General features: G+C 46.9%; 2 protein-coding genes across 4 annotated transcripts in view; both read left to right on the top strand.

Annotated features, from left to right (window-relative positions):
- The window catches only part of LOC137410873 (G patch domain-containing protein 8), a 198,729-nt gene extending 175,570 nt beyond the window's left edge, over nucleotides 1–23,159 (top strand). For all 3 annotated transcript variants that reach the window (XM_068096322.2, XM_068096330.2, XM_068096341.2), the window contains 3 exons: nucleotides 13,774–13,904; nucleotides 17,271–19,511; nucleotides 20,034–23,159. In XM_068096322.2, the coding sequence (XP_067952423.2) occupies nucleotides 13,774–13,904; nucleotides 17,271–19,511; nucleotides 20,034–21,723 (4,062 nt within the window). In that variant the 3' untranslated portion in view covers nucleotides 21,724–23,159. The remainder of the gene's footprint in view (nucleotides 1–13,773; nucleotides 13,905–17,270; nucleotides 19,512–20,033) is intronic.
- On the top strand, nucleotides 15,923–17,271 carry LOC137410953 (uncharacterized). Its single transcript, XM_068096414.2, has one exon. The coding sequence runs from the start codon at nucleotides 16,064–16,066 to the stop codon at nucleotides 16,679–16,681; it is 618 nt and encodes a 205-aa protein (XP_067952515.1). The 5' UTR covers nucleotides 15,923–16,063; the 3' UTR covers nucleotides 16,682–17,271.
- Nucleotides 23,160–24,012: the final 853 nt, after the last annotated feature.

Below are 24,012 nucleotides of genomic sequence, written 5' to 3'. Positions count from 1 at the left end.
ACTTGTTTGGTGCAGAAAGACTTCAACCCAGTCCATTGGGCCTGACATCCTCTGTGATACAATAAATGGTCAGATATACTTGAAAATACTTAAAAAAAAAAAAAAACTTTCTTCCAAAAATTCCACAATGGGAAAACGCAGATGAAACCATTTCTATGCAAGATGGCATCCCTCGGCACTTCTCAATTGTAATTGGTACTTAGTTGGATACCCGCTTCCACACAGATGGATCGGTAAAAGAGGACCGATAGTGGCCTTCCAGGAGTGTCCTGATTTCACCCCGTGTCATTTTTTTTATTGGGTTAGGTGAAAGAAACGCGTATGCCAGCAAACCCACCGATTTTGGCGAATTATATCGTTCTATTTGCAATGTTTGCCTATTTGCCAGAGGAGCTTCTGAGGCTATCAGTGTAAAATGTCGACCGATTGAAAAAAATTGCCAAGAAAGCAGGAGAAACGAATGATCGTTTTAAGGCCATTTTCCCCGCTAGAGTGGGGGTTAGCCTTGCGGGCCCCATGAGCTCATGGTTCCCTGTTTGAGGCAATGTTTTTATGGCCGGATGCCCTTCCTGACGCCAACCCTTGGTCGCCTCTTACGATGCGCAGGGATACGGTGTACCTATTCTAAATCGGGGTACACACCGTGATCATTCATCCCAGCAAGCTTGTACTCAATTTGCCGACCTCGGAAGGATGACTGGCTGAGTCAACCCCTCTGGCGTTAATTCAACGATCGACCGGGATTCAAACCCAGGATCCTAGGATCCCAAGCCAGCACCCTAACCGCTAAGCCAACACCAGGGCTCAAGAAAGCAGGAGCTTATGTTTAAATTTGTTTTTCACAAATAAAAATGGCAATAAATGTTTTTTTAGAAAAACAATGTTTGTTTTGTTTCCTGTCTTCCTGTCTTTAGAGAAAAAAATATTTCCTGTCTTCACATTTCTTGCCACCACCATCTTTGAACTGCAATTGGAGACTGCCAAACCTCATACAATTAAGTGCAGCAATTCATGCTTTTTTGAACAACAGTTAATCTCAGCCATAATGAAAAAATGTGAAAACAAAGAAAAATATAGCATAATAATGGCAATAAACAAGCTTTCAAATTAAATCAACAAACAAACATTAATGCTCTACCTAAAATAACAACTCAGTATTTCTATATTTAAAATAGGGACTTACTTATAGATCACTCAGTATGCAGTGCATTCAGAAAGTATTCAGATCCCTTAACTTTTTTCACATTTTGTTATGTTGCAGCCTTATGCTGAAATCGTTTAAATTCATTTTTATCCCTCATCAATCTACACTCAATACCCCATAATGACAAAGAGAAAACAGGATTTTAGAAAGTTTTGCAAATTTATTAAAAAGAAAAAACTGAAATATCACATTGACATCAGTATTCAGACCCTTAACTCAGTACTTAGTTGAAGCACCTTTGGCAGCGATTACAGCCTCGAGTCTTCTTGGGTATGACGTGACAAGCTTTGCATGCCTGGATTTGGGGATTTTCTGCCATTCTTCTCTGCAGATCCTCTCAAGCTCTCAGGATGGATGGGGACCGTCGGTGGACAGCCATTTTCAGGTCTCTCCAGAGATGTTCGATTGGGTTCAAGTCAGGGCTCTGGCTGGGCCACTCAAGGACCTTCACAGAGTTGTCCCTAAGCCACTCCTGCGTTGTCTTGGCTGTGTGCTTAGGGTCATTGTCCTGTTGGAAGGTGAACCTTCGGCCCAGTCTGAGGTCCTGAGCACTCTGTTTCACGTTTTCATTAAGGATATCTCTGTACTTTGCTCCGTTCATTGTTCCCTCAACCCTGACCAGTCCCCCCAACCCTGACCAGTCCCCCAGTCCCTGCTGCTGAAAAACACCCCCACAGCATGATGCTGCCACCACCATGCTTCACCGTTGGGATGGTATTGGGCAGGTGATGAGCGGTGCCTGGTTTCCTCCAGACATGACGCTTAGAATTTAGGCCAAACAGTTCAATCTTGGTTTCATCAGTCCACAGAATCTTGTTTCTCACAGTCTGAGAGTCCTTTAGGTGCTTTTTTGCAAACTCCAAGCAGGCTTTCATGTGTCTTTCACTGAGGAGAGGCTTCCGTCTGGCCACTCTGCCATAAAGCCCAGATCGGTGGAGTGTTGCAGTGATGGTTGTCCTTCTAGAAGTTCTCCCATCTCCACACAGGATCTCTGGAGCTCAGCCAGAGTGACCATCGAGTTCTTGGTCACCTCTCTTACCAAGGCCCTTCTCCCCCGATTCCTCAGTTTGGCCGGGCGGCCAGCTCTCGGAAGAGTCCTGGTTGTTCCAAACTTCCTCCATTTAAGAATTATGGAGGCCACTGTGCTCTTGGAAACCTTCAATGCAGGAGAGATTTTTTTTGTAGGCTTCCCCAGATCTGTGCCTCGACACAATCCTGTCTCTGAGCTCTGCAGGCAGTTCCTTCGACCTCATGGTTTGGTTTTTGCTCTGATATGCATTGTCAGCTGTGAGACCTTATATAGACAGGTGTGTGCCTTTCCAAATCATGTCCAATCAATTGAATTTACCACAGGTGGACTCCAATCAAGGTGTAGAAACATCTCAAAGATGATCAAGAGAAATGGGAGGCACCTGAGCTAAATTTCAAGTGTCATAGCAAAGGGTATGAATACTTGTGTCGATGTGATATTTCAGTTTTTTATTTTTAATAAATTTGCAAATCTTTCTAAAATCCTGTTTTCTCTTTGTCATTATGGGGTATTGAGTATAGATTGATGAGGGAAAAAATGAATTTAAACGATTTCAGCATAAGGCTGCACATAACAAAATGTGAAAAAAGTGATAAGGGTCTGAATACTTTCTGAATGCACTGTATCTTCCCTTGAGTTGTGCTGTGATGGCAGTCATGTTGGCAGCATCACATCGTAGCGTTCACGCAGCCGAACATTACTCATAACTGCCACTTGGCTTGTTACTAGTTTAAAAAAACCTTTTCCTTACTCTAAACAAAATTTTGGTCTGCCATTCTGCAAGTCTAGATGTAGTGACAAACACTTCTTCCTCGTTCACGAAAAGATGTATTACTCAACCAACATTTTGTAGATATGCTGTTTGCTGTGATCTGTTCCCCACAAATGGGAAGTCTTGTAATCTAAGGTTTACATCTCTATCTCTCTGGCAAACGCATCTTCCTGTGCCTTGTGATCATAATAGTGAAACTTGCATGGAAAGACCCCATCCCCCATTCCCTCCCCACCCGACACAAGCTTTCCTTGTGTCTATGCTCCTGTTACATACTATTAATGTCACATCTTTTTTTACATGGTGTATTTTGTGAATGCACACACATGTCAAATGTTGATGAAGGAAGTATTATTTAGCATTGCAGCCACTTGTCCCACAGATCCAGTGTTTCTTTCACTCACCTCCTTTGTTATATCCCCCTCCTCTGCTCCTCTGCTCCTCCTTATTATCATTTAATCACTGCTCAGTCTGTCCACGCTGCTCTGGGTGTTCAACCATTGCCCGTGCCTGTTCTGAAGCTTGAGTAAGGGACAGTTGGAGCACTGGCTCTGAGAACTTCTGAGAGACAAGTTCAGCTTCTGGAATCTGTAGCAATCGCAGTTGGAGCTTGCATTGAGCTGTGCTGTCATTATAGTGTGGTAAATGTGTGATGAATCCTCTGGCTCATGGGAAGGAAAATTCACATGACAAGCGTCTATAAATCAGAAGTATTAGCTAGTAAAGGTTTTTCGATGTGGCAGATTGCAGCTCCAACTTCATGTTTCAGCAGGAGCTGTGTACGCAAGACTCTAAGGACAATACTCAAAATTGTCGATGAAATGTTGCTCAAGACCGGATTTGCTCTAGCTTATTTATTTATTTTTAGGTTATTTCTCTGAAATAACCTCAGAGTGGGTCTCATTGTCTTTGTATAAATAGCTTCGTTTGTATGTCCTTTAACATTTGACAAAAACATCTTCTCACAAACTACCTGACCAATATGGATCAAATTGGGGACGATGCATCAGGACAGCAAGGTCTCGTGTGGTTGTGCTCTCCATCCGGATGCACTGCCTATGAAAGTGGGTGGAAGGGGTGGGAGGGGGATTGCCCCAAATATTGGTATTTCATTCAAAAATCTTCTTGGAAACTGTCACACAGATCCAGAACAAACTCGCCATTAAGCATTGTGACCATGCGTAACCTTAAGTTGTGCTTCCCATGGCCGTATCTCACCTAGAAAGGGGTCCACTGGCTCCCTCCCATAATCTCTCATATTCACTTAAACATATTTTCTTCACAACCTGAAAGGCATAAAAGGGGGATTTCGCCTCAAATTCGGGTAAATTATTTTTAAAATATTCTCAGAAACTATGGGGAAATAGCCATCAGTCCTGCATGGGGCTATTTTTGTATACTGTACATGTTGGTCAAGACACAGTATGTTTTATTGAGACGTGTCTATTTTATCCTTCGCATCATAACTATGGAGTCATTTTATTGTATATACCAATACACTATATTAATTTAGATCAGATGACAACAAAATGTATTGTTATGAATTTGGTAGAGCAACATCTAGAGCTAGGTAGATCTGAATAGGTAGGTATTCGGCTGTCGTGACAGGGACTCTACATGTAATAAGTTCTTGATGTTTAGGCGTTTGTCGGGGGAAGATGTATGATTGTGGACCTACCTGGAGGTTCGAGTGTTAAATAGTGAGGGATTAAAGGTAACGCCCCTGTGAGTCTCACCTAGTAGTCAAACCTTTGTCCATTATGGCACTGCAAACCACATAAACATTAGTTAGGTCCTTAGCGCAACATTAAATAATTCCTTTCCCTGACAATGACTTCGGAATAAATGGACAGGAAACCAGGCCAAAAACACCGCCACAATTGGCCGCCACCGTTTACACCTCCAAGGCCTACAAACCTCGCCTGGCACGTGTTATAACACAAGGACCGCGGGGTCGGGGACGGGAGATGTCAAGAGTGGAGCGATGCCGCAGAGGGCGTGACCTGGGCGAGCCGGCGAGTTGGGAGGCTATTATTGGCTGAGGAGTGCGCCAATGTGACGTCATCGGCCAGAGATATTAGCGACGGTCGGACGCCATTTCAAGGACTTGGTGGAGAGTTCGTTGAACAGTTGGCACACAGAGCACACGGCAGTTCGCAACAGTTCGTGAGCAGTTCGGAGCAGTTCGTCGGAGTTGGCAGTTGGCACCGAACAGTTGGCACTTGGCTGCCAGCACTCCCAAAAGAGAGTCGAGTCAAGTGGAGTTCGCTTGCTTTGTGCAGCTTACGTTGAACCTTTGGTGCACGGACCTTGTGGAGATCGACCTCGTGTGGAGCCGCTGGCCTGCGTCGGACGCGTGGTGCTTGGAGCGAGGCCTTGTGGAACTTGGAGCGAGGGACCTCGTGGTGTGCGATCGGGGCTTGTGGAACTTGGAGCGAGGCCTCGTGGGTACATGGGGGCCGAAAGGAGCCGGGTGTTGGACGGCGGTCACCAAGACGACAAGGACGAGATAAGGCCGTACCCGCGAATACACTGTGCATAAACCAAAAAGACGTGTTATTTTCGTATTCACCTCCCTCGTATCGTGTTTGATATCTGTTGTGTCTGGGATCCCAATTTAGGCTTATTCGATTTATTAGTATTACCGGCGCGGGCTTTTTCACTGTCTTTACTTATAAATAATAAATCCTTATATTATTTTCTGTATATATCTGAACGCAGTTTTCCTGGGTGTTTCATTTTAGTAGATAAGGCGGCGGGCGGAGCTTTGCTGTGTCCGCCATCCCGCGCGTTTAACTTTGTGTTGAGCTTTAATCCGCCATTGAGTTTTCGCCTCGGGAGTGTAAAGTCTCGCAAATCGGCCATCCGTAACTGTGGTGTTAATCACGGTTGCGTAACAAGTGGTGTCAGGAGTGTAGGATTTGAACCCGTCGGACAAATTTTTTTTGTCCGCGGCGAGACATCGACACGGTCGGGCGTACATTGCGCCCGACGTTCGAACGCAAGATTTTTATAGTCGAGGCGGAGAAATTTAATAATCAATCGGGCAAACGGAGCGCGATATCGCGTCTTCGTCAAATTTAAATTGTTTCAGGAATTATTAAAATAAATACGCGCGCGGGAAACAATCTTCCGGAAAGCGGATGTCGGAAATTGATGAGATGGAAGTACGCAGCGAGGCCTCCGTCAGCGTCGGGAGTGAGCCGGAAATAGGGGAATTAGATGTCGAGGTGAGCCTTGGAACCTCCCCCGTCCCGAGCACCAACTTATCCCCCTCCCCCACTGGGGAGTCGGGAGCAGTAGGAACGGCCCCGACAACCGACCAGATGTTGGGTCAATTGCTTCGAAAAATGGAAGGGATGGAAAATAACATTAAAAAAAATATGGGAGAAATGAAAAGTGGGTTGGAAAATAAAATTGAAGGGATGGAAAATAAAATGGAGTCGCAGGGGAAGGAATGGAGGGAAGGACTGAAGGACATGAGTGACCAAATTAATGGATTGAAAGGGGAAATGAATGCTCAGAACGAGCAATTGGAGAACAAAATTAATGCCCAAACAAAAAACATGGAGGGGCAAATGGATAGATTGAAGGAGGGTTTGAAAGAACAGATCGAAGGGATGGACAGCAAAATTGAGGGATTGGAGGGAAAAGTGAATGAACGAATGAATGAACAAATGAAAGAGAGGAATGAAAAATTGGAAGGAAAAATTGGGGAAATGGCACAACAGCTGGGGGAACGAATTGATGGCATAGAAGGGAGTGTGCAAAACCAAATTACAGGCAGGCTGGGGGAATTGGAGGATAAAGTAGAAACTAGAGGGGGGGAGATGGAAAAAGCCATAGGGGTGGCAAGTGAATCGATACGGACAGAATTAATGTCAAAAATAGAGGAGGGCGTGACCCAGGCTGTCCGAAGGGGGGAAGCGTTGGAGGGTCGAATTGATAAAGCAAATGGGGACCTGGAAGGCTATCGGGGCCGGGTGGATGCCAGAATGCTACAGCAGAGTGAGGAATGGGGACTGCTCAACCGACAGGGGGGCAAATTGGCCGAGGAGGTGAGGGGGTTGGAAACCCGCATAAAAGAGCAGGAGCAAGGGTTAATTGAGAAAGGCCTGTGGGGGCCACTAATGGATAATGAAAGGGTGAGTGGTTTTATGCAGGAGCGACTGGAGATCTGGGACAATACCATCAAGAAGGAGGTTGGCCGGGTTCAAGAGAGCCTGAAGGAAGAGGTGAGTAGGTCGGTTAAACATCTTCGGGACCAGATTAAGGTGACCCAGGAGACCCTCACCACGAGCCACATTTGGACACCAGAGGCTCCGAAACGGAATACCCAGTTGGGGGGGTGTTTTGGCCCCGGACTGGATTTGGACAGAGAGGAATCGGGGAATAGAGTCTCTGGAAAAACGATCCCCCTCGTACATTTTGACGGATCAGGGAGCCTCGAGGCTTTCCTGACACAATTTGAGTGCGTGTCTCAGCTCAATGGTTGGGGAGAGCGGGAGCGCATGGGGAATCTGGTGGCGACACTGCGGGGGTCAGCCGCCGACGTGTTAAACGTAGTCCCAGAGGGAATATTGACCAGCAAGGCCATTTGTGAGGCCTTGAATAACAGGTACGGGACAGGCGCAAGGTGCGACCTGGTCAGGGCACAGCTGCTGCATCGCAGGCAAAAGCCTAATGAGACGTTGCAGGAGCTGGCCCAGGATATATACCAATCTGTGAGGATAGCATACAGGGACCTACCAGCACAGGCGTGGGACAAGCTGGCGATAGAAAAATTTATGGCGGCTCTCCCTGATCCTGAGGTCCGGACGTTGGTGGAGTTACAGGACCCACCCACGGTGCACCGGGCAGCGGAATGCGCGGCGAGACTGACCTTTTTGAGAAGGTCGAACCGCGCATCGGAGAGGGCACCTGTGACGGTACGGCAGGCCGAGGTGCGGGATCAGGAAAAGCCAGAGGATGACATCGGGCGAATGTTAAGGGGAATCAGCCGCCAGCTGACAAATTTGATGGGGGGACAATTTGCAGGGAGCGAGTCACGACAGGGTGGTCCAGGTTGGCCATCGGGACGGCCTGATTTTTATCGGGCTGGGCCGGGAGAAAGGGGGGCTCCGCCTGGCTACCAGAGGGGTCCGTTCTTGGGGACTTGTTTTAGATGTGGGAGAAGAGGGCACAGTCAGAGGAATTGTCGGCAACCATATGGGCCCCCACCTCCTGACAGGCTTCGCAGTCCAGAAAGGAGGGGGCCCCCAGTAGGTCCACAGGTGCCAGACAGAGGACCACCACCTCCGCCTGGGCCAATAGCGGTAGAGTGTGCGGGAAACTAGAACGAGCCGAGCATACGGGGCCATGCTCGGCTGGCAAGTGTGTGGAGAAGCGCCCTCCTTTGGTGGAAGTAGTGAATTGCGGACAAATTGGCACAGGTAATCTAAGGGTTAGATGCAAAATTGAGGGAGAATTTTGTGAGGCTGTGGTGGACACTGGAGCCAGTGACACCATTATCAATCCGGGTGTGCTAGACCAGAGTGTTGGAGGCTGGGACAAAATTGATAGGGTAGAAGGACACAGCCTTCAACTGGCTACGGGGGCAACGGCACCAATATTGGGACGCGGAGTGGTGAGGATGGAGTTGGGTGGCCTGGAGGTCAGCGTGGTTGTGTGGGTGGCGGGGGTGTGCGATCAGTGTCTGTGGGGACTGAGTTTCCTGGTGGAACATGACTGCCAATTAGACCTTGGGCGTGGTCATATGTGGTTGGGCACCGAGAGGCTGCAGTTAATGGGACTGGGGGATGACGAGGAGGTGCAGGGGACGTGGCTGGAGGTGCCGCGCACTGTGACCGTGCCTCCCAGGTCCGAGAGAGTCGTGATGGCAGAGTTAGCAGCAGGTGCTCAACCCATTGGCCAGCTGGGGCTAGTGGAGTCGTGGTCCTCGCAGGGGACGGAGGAATTAATGGTGGGTCGCACCCTCGTAGACACCCGTGGGCCTATGCTGGCAGTCAGGCTGCTCAACTTGTCCGACAGCCCCCGCACTATAAGGGGCGGAGCCATCGTAGCCAAATGCAGTAGTGTAGTAGAGGTCACCGGAGGAGGTGGATCCACATGCTTGCCAGTACAGCCGGAAGGAGGGCAAAATTTGGGGAAATGTGATTGGTCAGAGGGAGTGCGGGACATGATGACCCGCTCTGAAGAGGGCCTAACATCGGAGCAGGTGACTGATGTGGTGTTCAAAATTCAGATGGGCCCGCATACCCTTCCACAGATAGTTCACGGGGATAGATTGAGCTCCTACATGGGTCGGGAGGCTCCGGAGTGGATTGGAAGGGTGAGGGGGAAATTAGGTGTGGTGGATGACACTCTTGAACCTGACCAACCTGCAACTACCTGCACTTGAGGTGAGTGTTTTGAGGAGTACTGTCCCAGGCTTCAGGATTTGCTTTGGGAAATTGGGGACATGTAATTTGGAGTTGGGAGGCGGGTGAGAGTGATGACATGGCCGGTGAGGGGATGGAATGGGAGCCACAGTGTCTTGTGGGTGGCGTATGTTTTTGTATTGTGGTTAGGTGTTTTGATGTGGTCGTGAGAGTGGACCCTGGAGAGTGAGTGATGATTATTGGAGATAATGAGGGGCGATACTTGTGCTTTTGGAAATGTGCTTTTGGAAATGTGTGATGGTTTAAATGTGAACTGGGGGATTTCACATGTAGCAGGCCATGGCAAGTCTTGTAACACCTTTTACACCATCTATGTAATTGTGCTGAATTGTGCTGAGTTGTGTGGGGAATTGAATGGCAGCGGGGGAGGAAGTGTGTGTTGGGGTCTTGTGGGTGGGGAAGGTGTGTGTGTCCGCAGGTACAGAGCAAGCTCTGAGGAGCGATGCCTGCGGGCCCCCCTCTGCGGCAATTACCCCTGGCAGCCGGTGGTAACTGGAAATTGGAGCTCGTCGGTGGAGGGTCTGGTTGGGCGCCGCGGGGTGAGGAAGTCCCCCGGTGACCCGTGTTGCTGCGCGAAAGCAGGAGGCAAAGGAGCCTGGGGTGTGTGGAGACCCTCACCGGCGAGGTAACGGCGGAAAGGGGCTGTTGGGCTGTCACGGGGCCAAGAGGTAAAGGGGGGGGGGGGGCAATGAACTTGTAAGTCGGTTGACTTGTTTTTGGGACTGCGGGCACCACAGCCTGATGCGCCCCCACCATCTTTTTGTGCGGTACCTCCCCGCTGCCTAGTTGAGGAATGCACACACACGTGAATGACATCAATGCCATGGTCCTGCAGGGGGTGTATTGAAATAAGTGCTTTGTTGATTTTTGAAATGCCTTGATGACCTATGGAATGAGAATGAGTGGTTAAGGGGTCTGTGTTGCATGAATGTGGGCGAAATCCACCGAGCCGTGTCACTCACCTGTAACATCTGGACAGGGCCCGTGGAAATTTAGGGGGATGCATTGGGGATGGCCCCGCAGGTAAGGTTGAGTCTTGTGGCATCCACCGGGGGACACGGTCTGTAGACCGGGGTATGTACAAAGGTTAGAGTTTTGAGTTTTGGAAAGATGGTTAAGTTTTGTGGTTAAGTTAGTGTTGTGTGTTGTTTGTTTCCTCCCTCCACAGGAACAACGAAGAAAATGTACATACTTGCATGATGGTTAAGGGGTTCAGCATGTTAAGGAAGTGTAGGTAGGTAGTCCGACTCACTTCCCACAGCCCTTCCTGATTTATTTCATAGGTTAATTAAGTGTGTGACAGTAAGTGTTAAGGCTGGAATGGTAGAGCCTGCGGTGAACCTTGCAGGAGCTACGGTTCCAGGGGGGGGGCTGTGTTATGAATTTGGTAGAGCAACATCTAGAGCTAGGTAGATCTGAATAGGTAGGTATTCGGCTGTCGTGACAGGGACTCTACATGTAATTTCTTGATGTTTAGGCGTTTGTCGGGGGAAGATGTATGATTGTGGACCTACCTGGAGGTTCGAGTGTTAAATAGTGAGGGATTAAAGGTAACGCCCCTGTGAGTCTCACCTAGTAGTCAAACCTTTGTCCATTATGGCACTGCAAACCACATAAACATTAGTTAGGTCCTTAGCGCAACATTAAATAATTCCTTTCCCTGACAATGACTTCGGAATAAATGGACAGGAAACCAGGCCAAAAACACCGCCACAATTGGCCGCCACCGTTTACACCTCCAAGGCCTACAAACCTCGCCTGGCACGTGTTATAACACAAGGACCGCGGGGTCGGGGACGGGAGATGTCAAGAGTGGAGCGATGCCGCAGAGGGCGTGACCTGGGCGAGCCGGCGAGTTGGGAGGCTATTATTGGCTGAGGAGTGCGCCAATGTGACGTCATCGGCCAGAGATATTAGCGACGGTCGGACGCCATTTCAAGGACTTGGTGGAGAGTTCGTTGAACAGTTGGCACACAGAGCACACGGCAGTTCGCAACAGTTCGTGAGCAGTTCGGAGCAGTTCGTCGGAGTTGGCAGTTGGCACCGAACAGTTGGCACTTGGCTGCCAGCACTCCCAAAAGAGAGTCGAGTCAAGTGGAGTTCGCTTGCTTTGTGCAGCTTACGTTGAACCTTTGGTGCACGGACCTTGTGGAGATCGACCTCGTGTGGAGCCGCTGGCCTGCGTCGGACGCGTGGTGCTTGGAGCGAGGCCTTGTGGAACTTGGAGCGAGGGACCTCGTGGTGTGCGATCGGGGCTTGTGGAACTTGGAGCGAGGCCTCGTGGGTACATCGGGGCCGAAAGGAGCCGGGTGTTGGACGGCGGTCACCAAGACGACAAGGACGAGATAAGGCCGTACCCGCGAATACACTGTGCATAAACCAAAAAGACGTGTTATTTTCGTATTCACCTCCCTCGTATCGTGTTTGATATCTGTTGTGTCTGGGATCCCAATTTAGGCTTATTCGATTTATTAGTATTACCGGCGCGGGCTTTTTCACTGTCTTTACTTATAAATAATAAATCCTTATATTATTTTCTGTATATATCTGAACGCAGTTTTCCTGGGTGTTTCATTTTAGTAGATAAGGCGGCGGGCGGAGCTTTGCTGTGTCCGCCATCCCGCGCGTTTAACTTTGTGTTGAGCTTTAATCCGCCATTGAGTTTTCGCCTCGGGAGTGTAAAGTCTCGCAAATCGGCCATCCGTAACTGTGGTGTTAATCACGGTTGCGTAACAGTATTTTCAAAGAAAAATTGAATTTTTCGCCAATTTTATGAGTACCTACTCCATTTCAAAAACATTCAAAGTACAACTTTAACCTAACCTGTTTCTGACATTTTGTACTATGTAATGGAAAAATGTGCATTACACTGATTGGCACATAAGCAGATGATGAGACAACAAACTGCAGGGTGGCACAAAAGTCGTGCACCATCGGGGATTTCTCTGAAGGACAATATTAATTACGTTTTTCTTTTTCGCCCAGTAGGTAATGACTGCAATTTTTTCAAAAGATGAGAGGGTGAAGCTCGTTTTACTGAATGGAAGGCCACACACTTCTAATCGATCAATTGCTACTGAGTTTCATGAAAATTACACAGGGAGGCCACCAATTCATTAAGCGTTGGTTGCCTCCTGGGTATTTAATTGGTTCAACAAAATGAACAATAGTGTTTCTCAGTTAATGCCAAACAATTTCATCATTTAGTCTAATTTACTCTATGATTTGGGACTTTTGTGCCACCCTATATATTAACATATGGTAAGTTCCGAGTCATGTGAGCTGATTCCACAATACCTTCGACCCAAGTAGAATTCCTGAACGAAACAATTTATTTTGCAATGTCCCATTTATCTTATTGTCCTTTCATTTTGGTATCAGATATTTAATACAATATCCTCCTTTTGCCAATTTGACTTGTCTGGCATTTCATCTGAATCACCAAAACAAATTGGTGCATTTGCTTTGCTTAATTGGCTGACGTGATCCAATCCAAGCAGGTTCTTAGATACTAATACAGTTTTATGGAACAAAACTAGAATCAGTAAGCACGACCTTTAATTAAGTCTTGCATCAAAACGAGCGACTTCATTTGCTGCCAGAGGTGTATTTGATAATAGCATTAATTTATACTTCTCCCAGGCTATAAAGGATAAGTGTTTTTCCAAAACCTGTGGTCATGAAGTCGCTGGTCGGAACATTGACAAGATTTCAAGGATGTTGGTCACGTTTCACAAGCGGTCGCTGTTCGGGTGGTTATCGAAGGAAAATGCATCCATGCATCAAGTAGGTGTTCCGAAATGAGAGGTGATCATCTATTCCGGGGGTCTCTCAAGACAGGATTCTCACTGTATTTGGTTGTCTTAAATGACTCCATGAGTCTATTGTGACATTTTTCTACCTAGTTAACCATTGCATATTGAGTCTGCATGCCTTTTGGTGTGGTATGGAGATCTGCTTTGTGTCCAACCAGTAAATGCTTACTCGTGACTGTTTACTAATAATCTGGGACAGCAAAACAAAGCTCACAGTAATTTGCATAAGCAGAAGTTGTCTTTATTTCCAAATAGTGGCACATGGAACAAAACTAGAATTAAAAAAAGCTGGTAGGTAAACAATAGAATGTCCAATGCATGAGGACAATTTTGTTGAACATAAGCTTCACCCTCTTGCGAAGTTCTAAGCAGTAGTTTCAACAGTTAATGATTGCAGCATCATGTTCCTCTTCCACAATGTACATAAAGGGTTTGCTAATGCCTTATAACTTATAAGTAACAGGTGGGTCTTTTCAACTCATGAAGGATGGTTTATTTTTTGTGATGTGCAGAGGCTGAAAGACCTGAAGCAGCGAGAGTTTAGAAGAAATGTCTCATCAAAGTCACGGAGGGATGACAAAAAGCAGGAGAAGAACCTTCGGAAGCTGCACGAGCTCGCAGAACTCAGGAAACGAATGGAGAGGTGAGAGGATGAGTCATCATCGTTAAGCATGCGTGCGATTAAACATTTTTGCTGATCATTTTACATACAGATATTTTGAAGATCATGGAAGAGCAGAATATCAGTGGACAAAGAGAAACCAGATAATTGGGGGTGAAGGGTAACTTGTACAAGGATAGGCAGATGCAACACAGAACAGCACAAGCTGAAGAATTTCTGGTGAAGAGTAGAAACATTTTCAGCAGGTGGAATAAGCTTTCTCTTTCTTGCTCTTGCTCTCTCTCCCTCTCCTCGACCCCCTATTTCTCCTCGACCCCCTATTTCTCCTCGACCCCCTCTTTCTCCTCGACCCCCTCTTTCTCCTCGACCCCCTCTTTCTCCTCGACCCCCTCTTTCTTTTCGACCCGTTCCCTCTTTCTCCCCAATCCCCTCTGTCCCCCTCAACCAGCCCCCCTATTTCTCCTCCACTTCTGCCCTCCTCTTTCTCCTCGATCACACCCCCTCCTCTTTCTCCTCGACCACACCCCCTCTTTCTCCTCGACCACACCCCCTCTTTCTCCTCGACCACACCCCCTCTTTCTCCTCGACCACACCCCCTCTTTCTCCTCGACCACACCCCCTCTTTCTCCTCGACCACACCCCCTCTTTCTCCTCGACCACACCCCCTCTTTCTCCTCGACCACACCCCCTCTTTCTCCTCGACCACACCCCCTCTTTCTCCTCGACCACACCCCCTCTTTCTTCTCGACCACACCCCCTCTTTCTTCTCGACCACACCCCCTCTTTCTCCTCAACCACACCACCTCTATTTCCTCCACCCCGCACTTTCTCCTCGGCCCCGCCCCCTCTTTCTCCTCTACCACCCCTTCTTTCTTGCCCCCCCCCCTCTTTTGCCTTTGCCCCACCCCCTTTCTCCTTCACTCCACCCCCTATTTCTCCTCGAACCCCCCCTCCCACTTCCCTATTTTCCTCGACCCTCCCCTCTATTTCACCACGACTTCCCCTCCCTTCCACCCACTCTCTTTCTCTTCGACCCCCACCCCTCTCGTCCTCGTCGACCTCACCCCTCTCTTCCTTCTCAAACCCTCGACACCTTCCCTTTCTCCTTTCGACCGTCCATTTGTCCTTCTCCGCTCCTACCCTTGTCCCTCTTTTGCTCTTTTGTCCTTCTCCACCCTCCCTTTGTCCTTCTCCACCCTCCCTTTGTCCTCCATCCTCCCTTTGTCCTTCTCCACCCTCCCTTTGTCCTTCTCCACCCTCCCTTTGTCCTTCTCCACCCCTCACTTTGGCTTTCTCCGCACCTCCATTGGTCCGTCTCGACTCCTCCCTTTCTCCTTGGTCCGTCTCGACTCCTCCCTTTCTCCTTGTTGACCCCTCCCTTTGTCCTTCTTGACTCCCTCCCTTTGTCCTTCTTGACCTCTCCCATTTTCTCCATCTATTTGCCCTTGACACTTGAACCTCTCCTTCTCGACGTCTGTTTCTCATTCTCTTCAACCCCTGTTTTTCCTTCTCCTTGACCCCTGTGTCTCCTGCTTGACCCCTGTGTCTCCTCCTCCTTGACCCCTGTCTCCTCCTTGACCCCTGTGTCTCCTCCTTCTTGACCCCTGTGTCTCCTCCTCCTTGACCCCTGTTTATCCTTGACACCTGTTTCTTCTCCTGTTTTAGACTCCTGGTTCTCATTCTCCTCGAACCTTGTTCTCCTCCTCGACCCCTGTTTCTCCTCGACCCCTGTTTCTCCTCGACCTCTGTTTCTCATTCTCTTCAACCCCTGTTTCACCTCATCCGTGACCCCTTTTTCTCATTCTCTTCGACCCCTGTTTCTCATTCTCTTCGACCCCTGTTTCTCATTCTCTTCAACCCCTGTTTCTCATTCTCTTCGACCCTCTGTCACCCATTCTCTTCGACCCTCTGTCAACCCTTCTCCTCAACCCCCTGTTAATCCTCCTCGACCCCCTGTTACTCCTTCTCCTTGACTCTGTCTTTCTCATTTACCCTCATAATCCCAACTTTAATGGAAATGTTAACCTTATTTTAGATGTTCTAATGCTGTCAGCAAATGTAAATTAAAATCAATCACTCCTTTGAAAGTGTACTTAAGATTCAACTGATTTTATTATTTTTCTACATCTTCCCCCCATCCCTAAAGCGGCAGTGACGGTAGTGTCTTGTTCAAGCCCGTAATGGGAGAAGCTTTCGCCGAGCAAAATGCACCCAAATGGGACGATTTGTATGAAGGTTGCTGGAGTGACAGCGGTGGCTGGGAAGAAACACAATCAGCAGCGGGCAGTGATTCGCCACCAAGAAAATGGACCGAGCCAAAAGAACCTGCTATGGTTTGCGAGTCGGCAAGCTCCAGTGTGCCATCACAAAAGATTGGCTTCTCTTTCTCCATTGCCAAGAAGGCTCCTGTTAAGCTGGATTCATCTGCAGCTGTTTTCCATGAGGCCAACGACGATGCAAATGAGAGTAATGAAGTGACTCTGAGTTATAAAGGCAAGTTATCCTCTCTACCAGAGGGAGCAGTTGAAGCATTGGCTGCAGAGGCAGCTGCTGAGGCAGCAAAGGCTGAAGAAGCAAAAAAGGTGGGTTACCGCACAATTTGGCCAAAGCAGGAAGAGGAGACTGCAGTGGTGATGGAGTACTATTACTATACACCACCACCACATTGCAAGGTGAAGCCTCGTTTCCCATTTATGATTTTCTGCAAGTCCACAGAGAAGGTCATTTTGAAAGCTGATGAGGGTCAGTCAGAAAACAAGCGCAGTGATTGTACCAAAGATGGTTGTGAGAACAAATGAACTGGGGAGAATGAGGAGACCGTGGAGAGCGTGGAGGAGACCGTCTTCTCCTCCTTGACCCCTGTGTCTCCTCCTCCTTGACCCCTTTGTCTCCTCCTCCTTGACTCCTGTCTCCTCCTCATTGACCGCTGTTTATCCTCGACACCTGTTTCTTCTCCTGTTTTCGACTCCTGGTTCTCATTCTCCTCGAACCCTGTTCTCCTTCTCCTCGACCCCTGTTTCTCCTCGACCTCTGTTTCTCATTCTCTTCAACCCCTGTTTCACCTCATCCGCGACACCTTTTTCTCATTCTCTTCGATCCCTGTTTCTCATTCTCTTCAATCCCTGTTTCTCATTCTCTTCGACCCTCTGTCAACCCTTCTCCTCAACCCCCTGTTAATCCTTCTCCTCGACCCCCTGTTTCTCCTTCTCCTTGACTCTGTCTTTCTCATTTACCCTCATAATCCCAACTTTAATGGAAATGTTAACCTTATTTTAGATGTTCTAATGCTGTCAACGAATGTAAATTAAAATCAATCACTCCTTTGAAAGTGTACTTAAGATTCAACTGATTTTATTATTTTTCTACATCTTCCCCCCATCCCTAAAGCGGCAGTGACGGTAGTGTCTTGTTCAAGCCCATAATTGGAGAAGCTTTCGCCGAGCAAAATGCACCCAAATGGGACGATTTGTATGGGGGTTGCTGGAGTGACAGCGGTGGCTGGGAAGAAACACAATCAGCAGCGGGCAGTGATTCGCCACCAAGCAAATGGACCGAGCCAAAAGAACCTGCTATGGTTTGCGAGTCGGCAAGCTCCAGTGTGCCATCACAAAAGATTGGCTTCTCTTTCTCCATTGCCAAGAAGGCTCCTGTTAAGCTGGATTCATCTGCAGCTGTTTTCCATGAGGCCAACGACGATGCAACTGAGAGTAATGAAGTGACTCTGAGTTATAAAGGCAAGTTATCCTCTCTACCAGAGGGAGCAGTTGAAGCATTGGCTGCAGAGGCAGCTGCTGAGGCAGCAAAGGCTGAAGAAGCAAAAAAGGTGAGTTACCGCACAATTTGGCCAAAGCAGGAAGAGGAGACTGCAATGGTGATGGAGTACTATTACTATACACCACCACCACATTGCAAGGTGAAGCCTCGTTTCCCATTTATGATTTTCTGCAAGTCCACAGAGAAGGTCATTTTGGATGCTGATGAGGGTCAGTCAGAAAACAAGCGCAGTGATTGTACCAAAGATGGTTGTGAGAACAAATGGACTGGGGAGACTGAGGAGATCGAGGAGATCGAGGAGATCGAGGAGATCGAGGAGATCGAGGAGATCGAGGAGATCGAGGAGATCGTTGAGACCGTTGAGACCGTTGAGACCGTTGAGACCGTGGAGACTGTGGAGACTGAGAAAGGCAGTGAAGATGCTTTGTGTAGAATTGAACAGATAGCAGAAACTCAAAACAATATTGCTGTTCCAGATAGCGAGGGAGGTCAACCTTGTTTTGAGCAAAGTCCTGGAGTTAATGAATTGGAAGAGACTCTTGTTGAGATGAAGACTGAAATGTCCTCTCCAAGCAATTCGAGGAAAAATATAGATGCTGGCACAACCGCACAAGCAATCGGTGAAACAGTGGAGACCATGGAACCTTTTTTCGCAGTGCTGAGCCGTGATGAGGTGACACGGTTGGAGTGGCCCTCAGAAATGGTGTTGTTTACTCGGACACAACCATGTTTATCCTACAGTTGTAACCCTCTTTATTTTGAATTTAAACAACAAACAAAACGGGATACTACTGTGGACAATTCTCGCATTACAATTAGTGTGGAGGGAACTGTTGATAAGATTATTGAAGAGAAAGAGCAGGAAATCAAAGCCACAAAGATGGAGGGCAGGATTGCAGTTGAGGATGAAGTAGATAAACAGCAGGAGACAAAAGAGAATAGCTCAAATGTGATTGGGGCACCTTGTACAATTGAAAAGCCATCTGAAGAGAAAACATCGGTTTCATCAAAGAAACCCAAAAAGCCAAAAAAGCGGAAGAAGTGTGTTAAAACTTTAGATAAAGATTTGCAAGAACCTAGAAAAAGCAAAGTAGCAACTACAGAGGCAGTATCAGAAGTTGCAGAACTTGATGCCACACGACCACACAAGCACAAACACAAAAACAAAACGAAGAAAAAGAAAAAGAAAAAAGAGGAACGGAAAGCCAAATCTTGTGCCTTAAATGCGGAAGCTATTATAGCAACGAGTTCAACAACAGATGTGACAAGCCAAAAGAGCAGTGCATTATCAACAGAGCCACATAGCTTAATTCGACCATCCACTTCTCAAGACAGTGTGAAAATATGTGACGTCTCCACTGCTCCTGGCTCTTCTGGCATCAAATTGGCAATACTGCCTGTGACTGATCAAAGTCTATCTGTACCTTTTAAAAAGCAGAAGAAGAAATTAAAACTACAGGAATGGGGGAGAGAAGCATCTGATCGTTGTGCAGCCACAGTAAAGTCCACGTGCAACCCTTCACCAAACCGTCCTCGACGTACCGACTCGTACAGTGACCGGTCACGGAGTAAGCAGCGCTCTGGCGGCCACTCTCCTTCTCGCGAGTGTTCCTCGCGTCGGTATTCACAAGACCGTTCGAGATCATCCCGCTCTTCATCGTATTCATCACATTCTGGTCACTCATCATCACGAGGGCGCTGGCATGGCCGCGATCGCCGCAGGCAGTCCTCAGGCTTGTCAAGTGTCTCAGGCGAACGGCGCCTGCATCACAGGCACCGCCATCGTTCTCCAAAACGACGCCACGATACAGATGAAAACAGCAGTGGCTCAAGGCACAGAAGCAAAAGACGCAGGTACTGAGGCTTGTATGCGCCTGTTCACTCTCCTCCATTAATTTTACCCCTTCCTTGTGATCCCTATTAGAAGCAAACCACCTTCCTCAAAAGAAAAAGGCAAAAGCATTCCAATGCCTTTAACTGTCTTTAACACCCTCAATTTTCCTTTTCTATTTTCTACACCTTTTACACCCCTTCCCTGCCCTCATTCCCCACCCATACACCATTAAGGAACTATATAAAGAAGATAGGAAATGGCCATTAATACTGACTTCTGACTGAACTGCTTACCTAAACATTTTTTTTGTTGCCAAATGTAACTGGTGTTCCTTCTGAATAATGCAGCAAAGTGAATCTTTACATTGATGTACTGTATTGGTTTTGAAAGCAGATCCATATACTAGTTGTATAAAGTAATGTGAAGTTACGTAACCAGGATTTGGGGGTTAGTGGATCGTCGGGGGGGGGGGGGGGGGGGGGGGTGAAGGGGAAACTTTGCAAATGTGAATACCACGCTCTTCTGGCACCCCTTGTGAACAGGTACTCTTCCTCTTCCTTCTCTTCCTCCTCGTCATCTGGCGGGAGTTACCGCCGGAGGAGTCGTAGCAGGTCTCATCGCTCCTCAAGTCGTGGAGGTCGAAGCAGCAGTGGCAGTTGGAGTGATGGTGGGCGATGGCAAAGTACACCCTCAGAGAGGTCACGTAGTCGACGCAGGAGCTGGAAACGCGGGCATCGTAGGTGCCGAGAACGTTCGTATGGTCATTCGTACAGCTCTTCTCCACAAGCATCTTCCCACAAGCATGCGGGGCCCACCACAGCTCCCCGTGTGATTGGGCAGCAACATGGTCGCCGTAACATTTTAACAAGGACAGTTGGTTGTCTTGGCACTTCTTCTCTACAGCAACAACAACAGCAGGTGCTGGACACTCCTGAACAGCGGCGTGAAATGAGCCAAGAGGAACGCAACCTAGCAACGGCTCGCCGCCTCCTGGAGCGGATTCGCTCGAAGCGGCAAGAGTTGAATGCTCGTGGGGAAGGTCTTATTCCTGTTGTGCCCAAGGTAGGACTAAAGCTGAAAGACCCACCACAGGGATACTTTGGGCCAAAACTACCTCCATCTATGGGTAATGTAACAGTGCTGCCCATGATTGGCAAACTGCCCATCACTAAGCGACCTTACTTTACACGTAAACTAGAATGTGAAGCTGATGACAACCTAGGATTCGGAAAACTTGACATTCCAATCACCACAACAGTCACAGTTCCATCAATCTTGAATTTCACTGAAATCTCTAGCACAGAAGAAACAGTGACAAAAGACTCAATAAAACCAGAAGTAGAGATGGCAAAAGATCTATCACCTAAAAATGTTATTCCTGACTTTTCAGAGAAACCTGTTGTTGCTAATCCAGAGGCAGCAGCATATGACGAACTTGTGAGTTCACCACTTCTGCAACAATCTACAGTTGCAATTGAAGAGACAAGCCACCATATACTGCTGACAGCATCTCCTCCACCTCCACCTCCTGGCTTAGACTTTTCAGTAAGTCCAGGCTACAGTGAGGCTCGTTCAACTGAAAGTGTGTTGTCTCCAGAGCAACACGTTGAGCACACACCACCTTCTCCACCTCTTTCAGCACAGCCGATCTCATACACTGCTGAAGAGATGGAGAAATATTGGCAGCTTCAGCAGCAAGCTCAACAGCACATCCAGCAGCAGCTCATGGTGAACAAAGCCAAAACACTTCCACCCCCTGCCCAATCACCTTCACCCACACAGATTGTCAACCACATAGCAATACAGCCTGGTGCTATGGCTACGGTGAATTCGGTACACCATGCACTGTTTCAGCATCAAGCTGCTGCAGCAGCAGCAGCAGCAGCTGCGGGTTTTCATCCAATCCATCACCACCATCCTGCAGCTGGACATCTCCAAATGGCACCGCTTCAAATGCACCAGATTCCTCAGCATCACTTGGCACACATATCATTTGCACCAGCTGTCCTATCAGCCCCACATGCTGCCATATTTGCTGGTGGGCAGCCTTTTCATGTGATACCAGCTTCAGCACTGCAGTCTGCGTCGCTTGCTTTGCATCATGTCGGCGTTCCACATCCTGCTTTCTATCCTGCAGTTATCAACCCACACCATGCAGCTGCAATTCAGTTTCACCCAATTTTGCATCCAGCATTTTCTGGACAAGAGATGCACCAGCCACCATCATCTTGATACCAGATGGCTTTGGACAAATGTCAGAGAGATGAAAGATGTTCTGTATTTGGCGTTGACTGACGACCATGTTGATCTTTGTGTTCTAGTGCGCACACAAGCAGAGACCGGTAATGGTTTGATCAGAGTTTGAGCACTTATATGAAAATTCAACAGCTCTGTACGCAATGTGCTCTCTCAATTTATTCTGGAATGCAAGTGCTCACTACTTGGAAGAATGTTCGCTGCATGGTTGCCTTTGCTTTAAAAAAAAATTGTCATTCATAATCATCATTCCTGGATTGACGAGCAGCAAAGCCGGCAAGTGGAGGAACATTTTGCTGAAATTGGTTCGGTTTTCCATCCTTTGTATTTCAAAATGCACCTGCTTCCTGCCTGTCTTGAGATAAATGCTGAGTTGATTCCATAGTGGGCTGAAGTGATAAAGGGAGGTTGGGTTGTGGGGGGTTGAAGCGTCAGAGCAAAACAGTAGAGAGAGTGTTCACTGAAGATTCTTTCTTTTTTTCTTCCTGCAAAAAACCAGTGTATGGTGCAACAGTGCAAGGCTTTGGCAGCAATCAGCCAATATTAATCAGGGACTGCTTGAACACCCATTTTCCAAATTGTCCAACAAACGAGTCTCGTTAAAAGAAGCTTTTTTTGCAGTGCTCCATGAGACGCACAGGCCTTCCTGTGGTGTCATATGTACGTCTTCTGCAACTACTCGTTGTGCCGCTGTTTGTTTTCTTTTTTTTTTAGACCGGGGATCCATAGTAATTGCGTTTTTAAATTTCAACAGCATTGGTAGCCCGAATAATGATGATGTAATCAGAGCTAATTTACTTCAGGTCTGATCCCTTTCCAGATTTCTGTTCTTTTAATGCTTGTTTGCCTTGCTCATCAGATTTGAAACAAATTGCAGTGATATTTCCTTTAAGGTTTGTCATTTTCGTTTAACAAATGCGTAGACGTATTGGGAATAAGTGATGTTCCTCGCATATAAAGGCCAGTATTTTTGCGCATCTGTTCAATTTGCCTGCATTTGTTAGGATGTGTGTTTGTGTGTGGCTCAGCCTTGATTTTTATTTTTGTCATTGGAAATGCAAAATGTTGTTTCGGTGGTTTGGAAACTGCATTTGAAGTTATAAAACTTGAGTTTGGAAATCTTAATTTACCCATTTACATATGTTTGTTTGCTTTCTTCCCCAGTTGCATTGCATCGGTTATTGTACATTTGAAACGATCTGCAGAAATTGTATATTGTAAAAAAAAAAAAAAAGGAGGTATATGAATTGCAATCAAGCAGTACAGTGTAAATGTGACATCTTTACAACAATGAATTCATTTTATGTAATTGTACATTTTTCGTTAATACCTTCACAACTTCTTCTATTGTTTCTAAACTGTCATTATTGTACAAATGGTTTAGAAATAAATTAAATATTGCTATAACGGAACTACGAGTTTGAGCAGTTTCCAATGTTTTTCCAAATTTAAAGTAGTTAAATTGCCAATATTCAGGAACTTCCTTAATTTTGTTTTTCAATCATGGCCCTGGTCAAATATATTTTATTTGGGTTTATTCCTATAGATTAAAATGGTACTTGTAAATTTTAAGTTTTTATTTTATTCAAATTAGTGTGTCTTATCAGGTTGTTTTTTTTTTGTTTTTTTTCCTTTGGATTTTATCAACTAAAAGTTGATTTATAGTATATTGACCTCCATGGGAAATGTGTTGTAGCTGATGCATGAGTGTTAGCCCTGACAGAGCAAAATAAAGAAATGTGGTTGGAGAGGTAATTCAGGGAATGGAGCAAAGGTCAAGGGACAAATACTAAAGTGACTGGATCAAAGACCAAGGGTTAAAATGTGGATTGCAAAAATATTTGCATAGTGATTGGTACTGGTAAGTGATGTGAGGGACTGGGTTAAAGATCAAGGGTCAATCAAAGATAAACTAGAACTGCACTCGGTAAAGTGCATACCTCCAAGGCTGCATACCTTACGGTTTTTTTAAAATCTCACTGATAGGCTGGATCTGGATCTGGATCTGGTCCTGAACCAAAATCAAATTGACTAGTTCATGTCAACTACCTTACTCATCCACCAAGTTTGGTCATAATCTGTCCACAACCTTTTGAGATATTGTGATATATTGTATATCACTTTTGGCCCCATATCTCAATGGTGAGTAATCACTTAAGAAAATTAAAATAAAATTCTCGGATCTAGATCTGGATCTTCACCAAAATTTAATTGATTAGTCTTTGTTACGCACCCAACCTGTCCACCAATTTTGTCTGATCCATC

Source organism: Myxine glutinosa, chromosome 1, assembly GCF_964187855.1.
Source record: "Myxine glutinosa chromosome 1, kmMyxGlut1.1, whole genome shotgun sequence".
Lineage (NCBI taxonomy): Eukaryota > Metazoa > Chordata > Myxini > Myxiniformes > Myxinidae > Myxine > Myxine glutinosa.
Note: the sequence above shows the minus strand (reverse complement) of the source record. Positions and strands in the feature narration are given on the sequence as shown.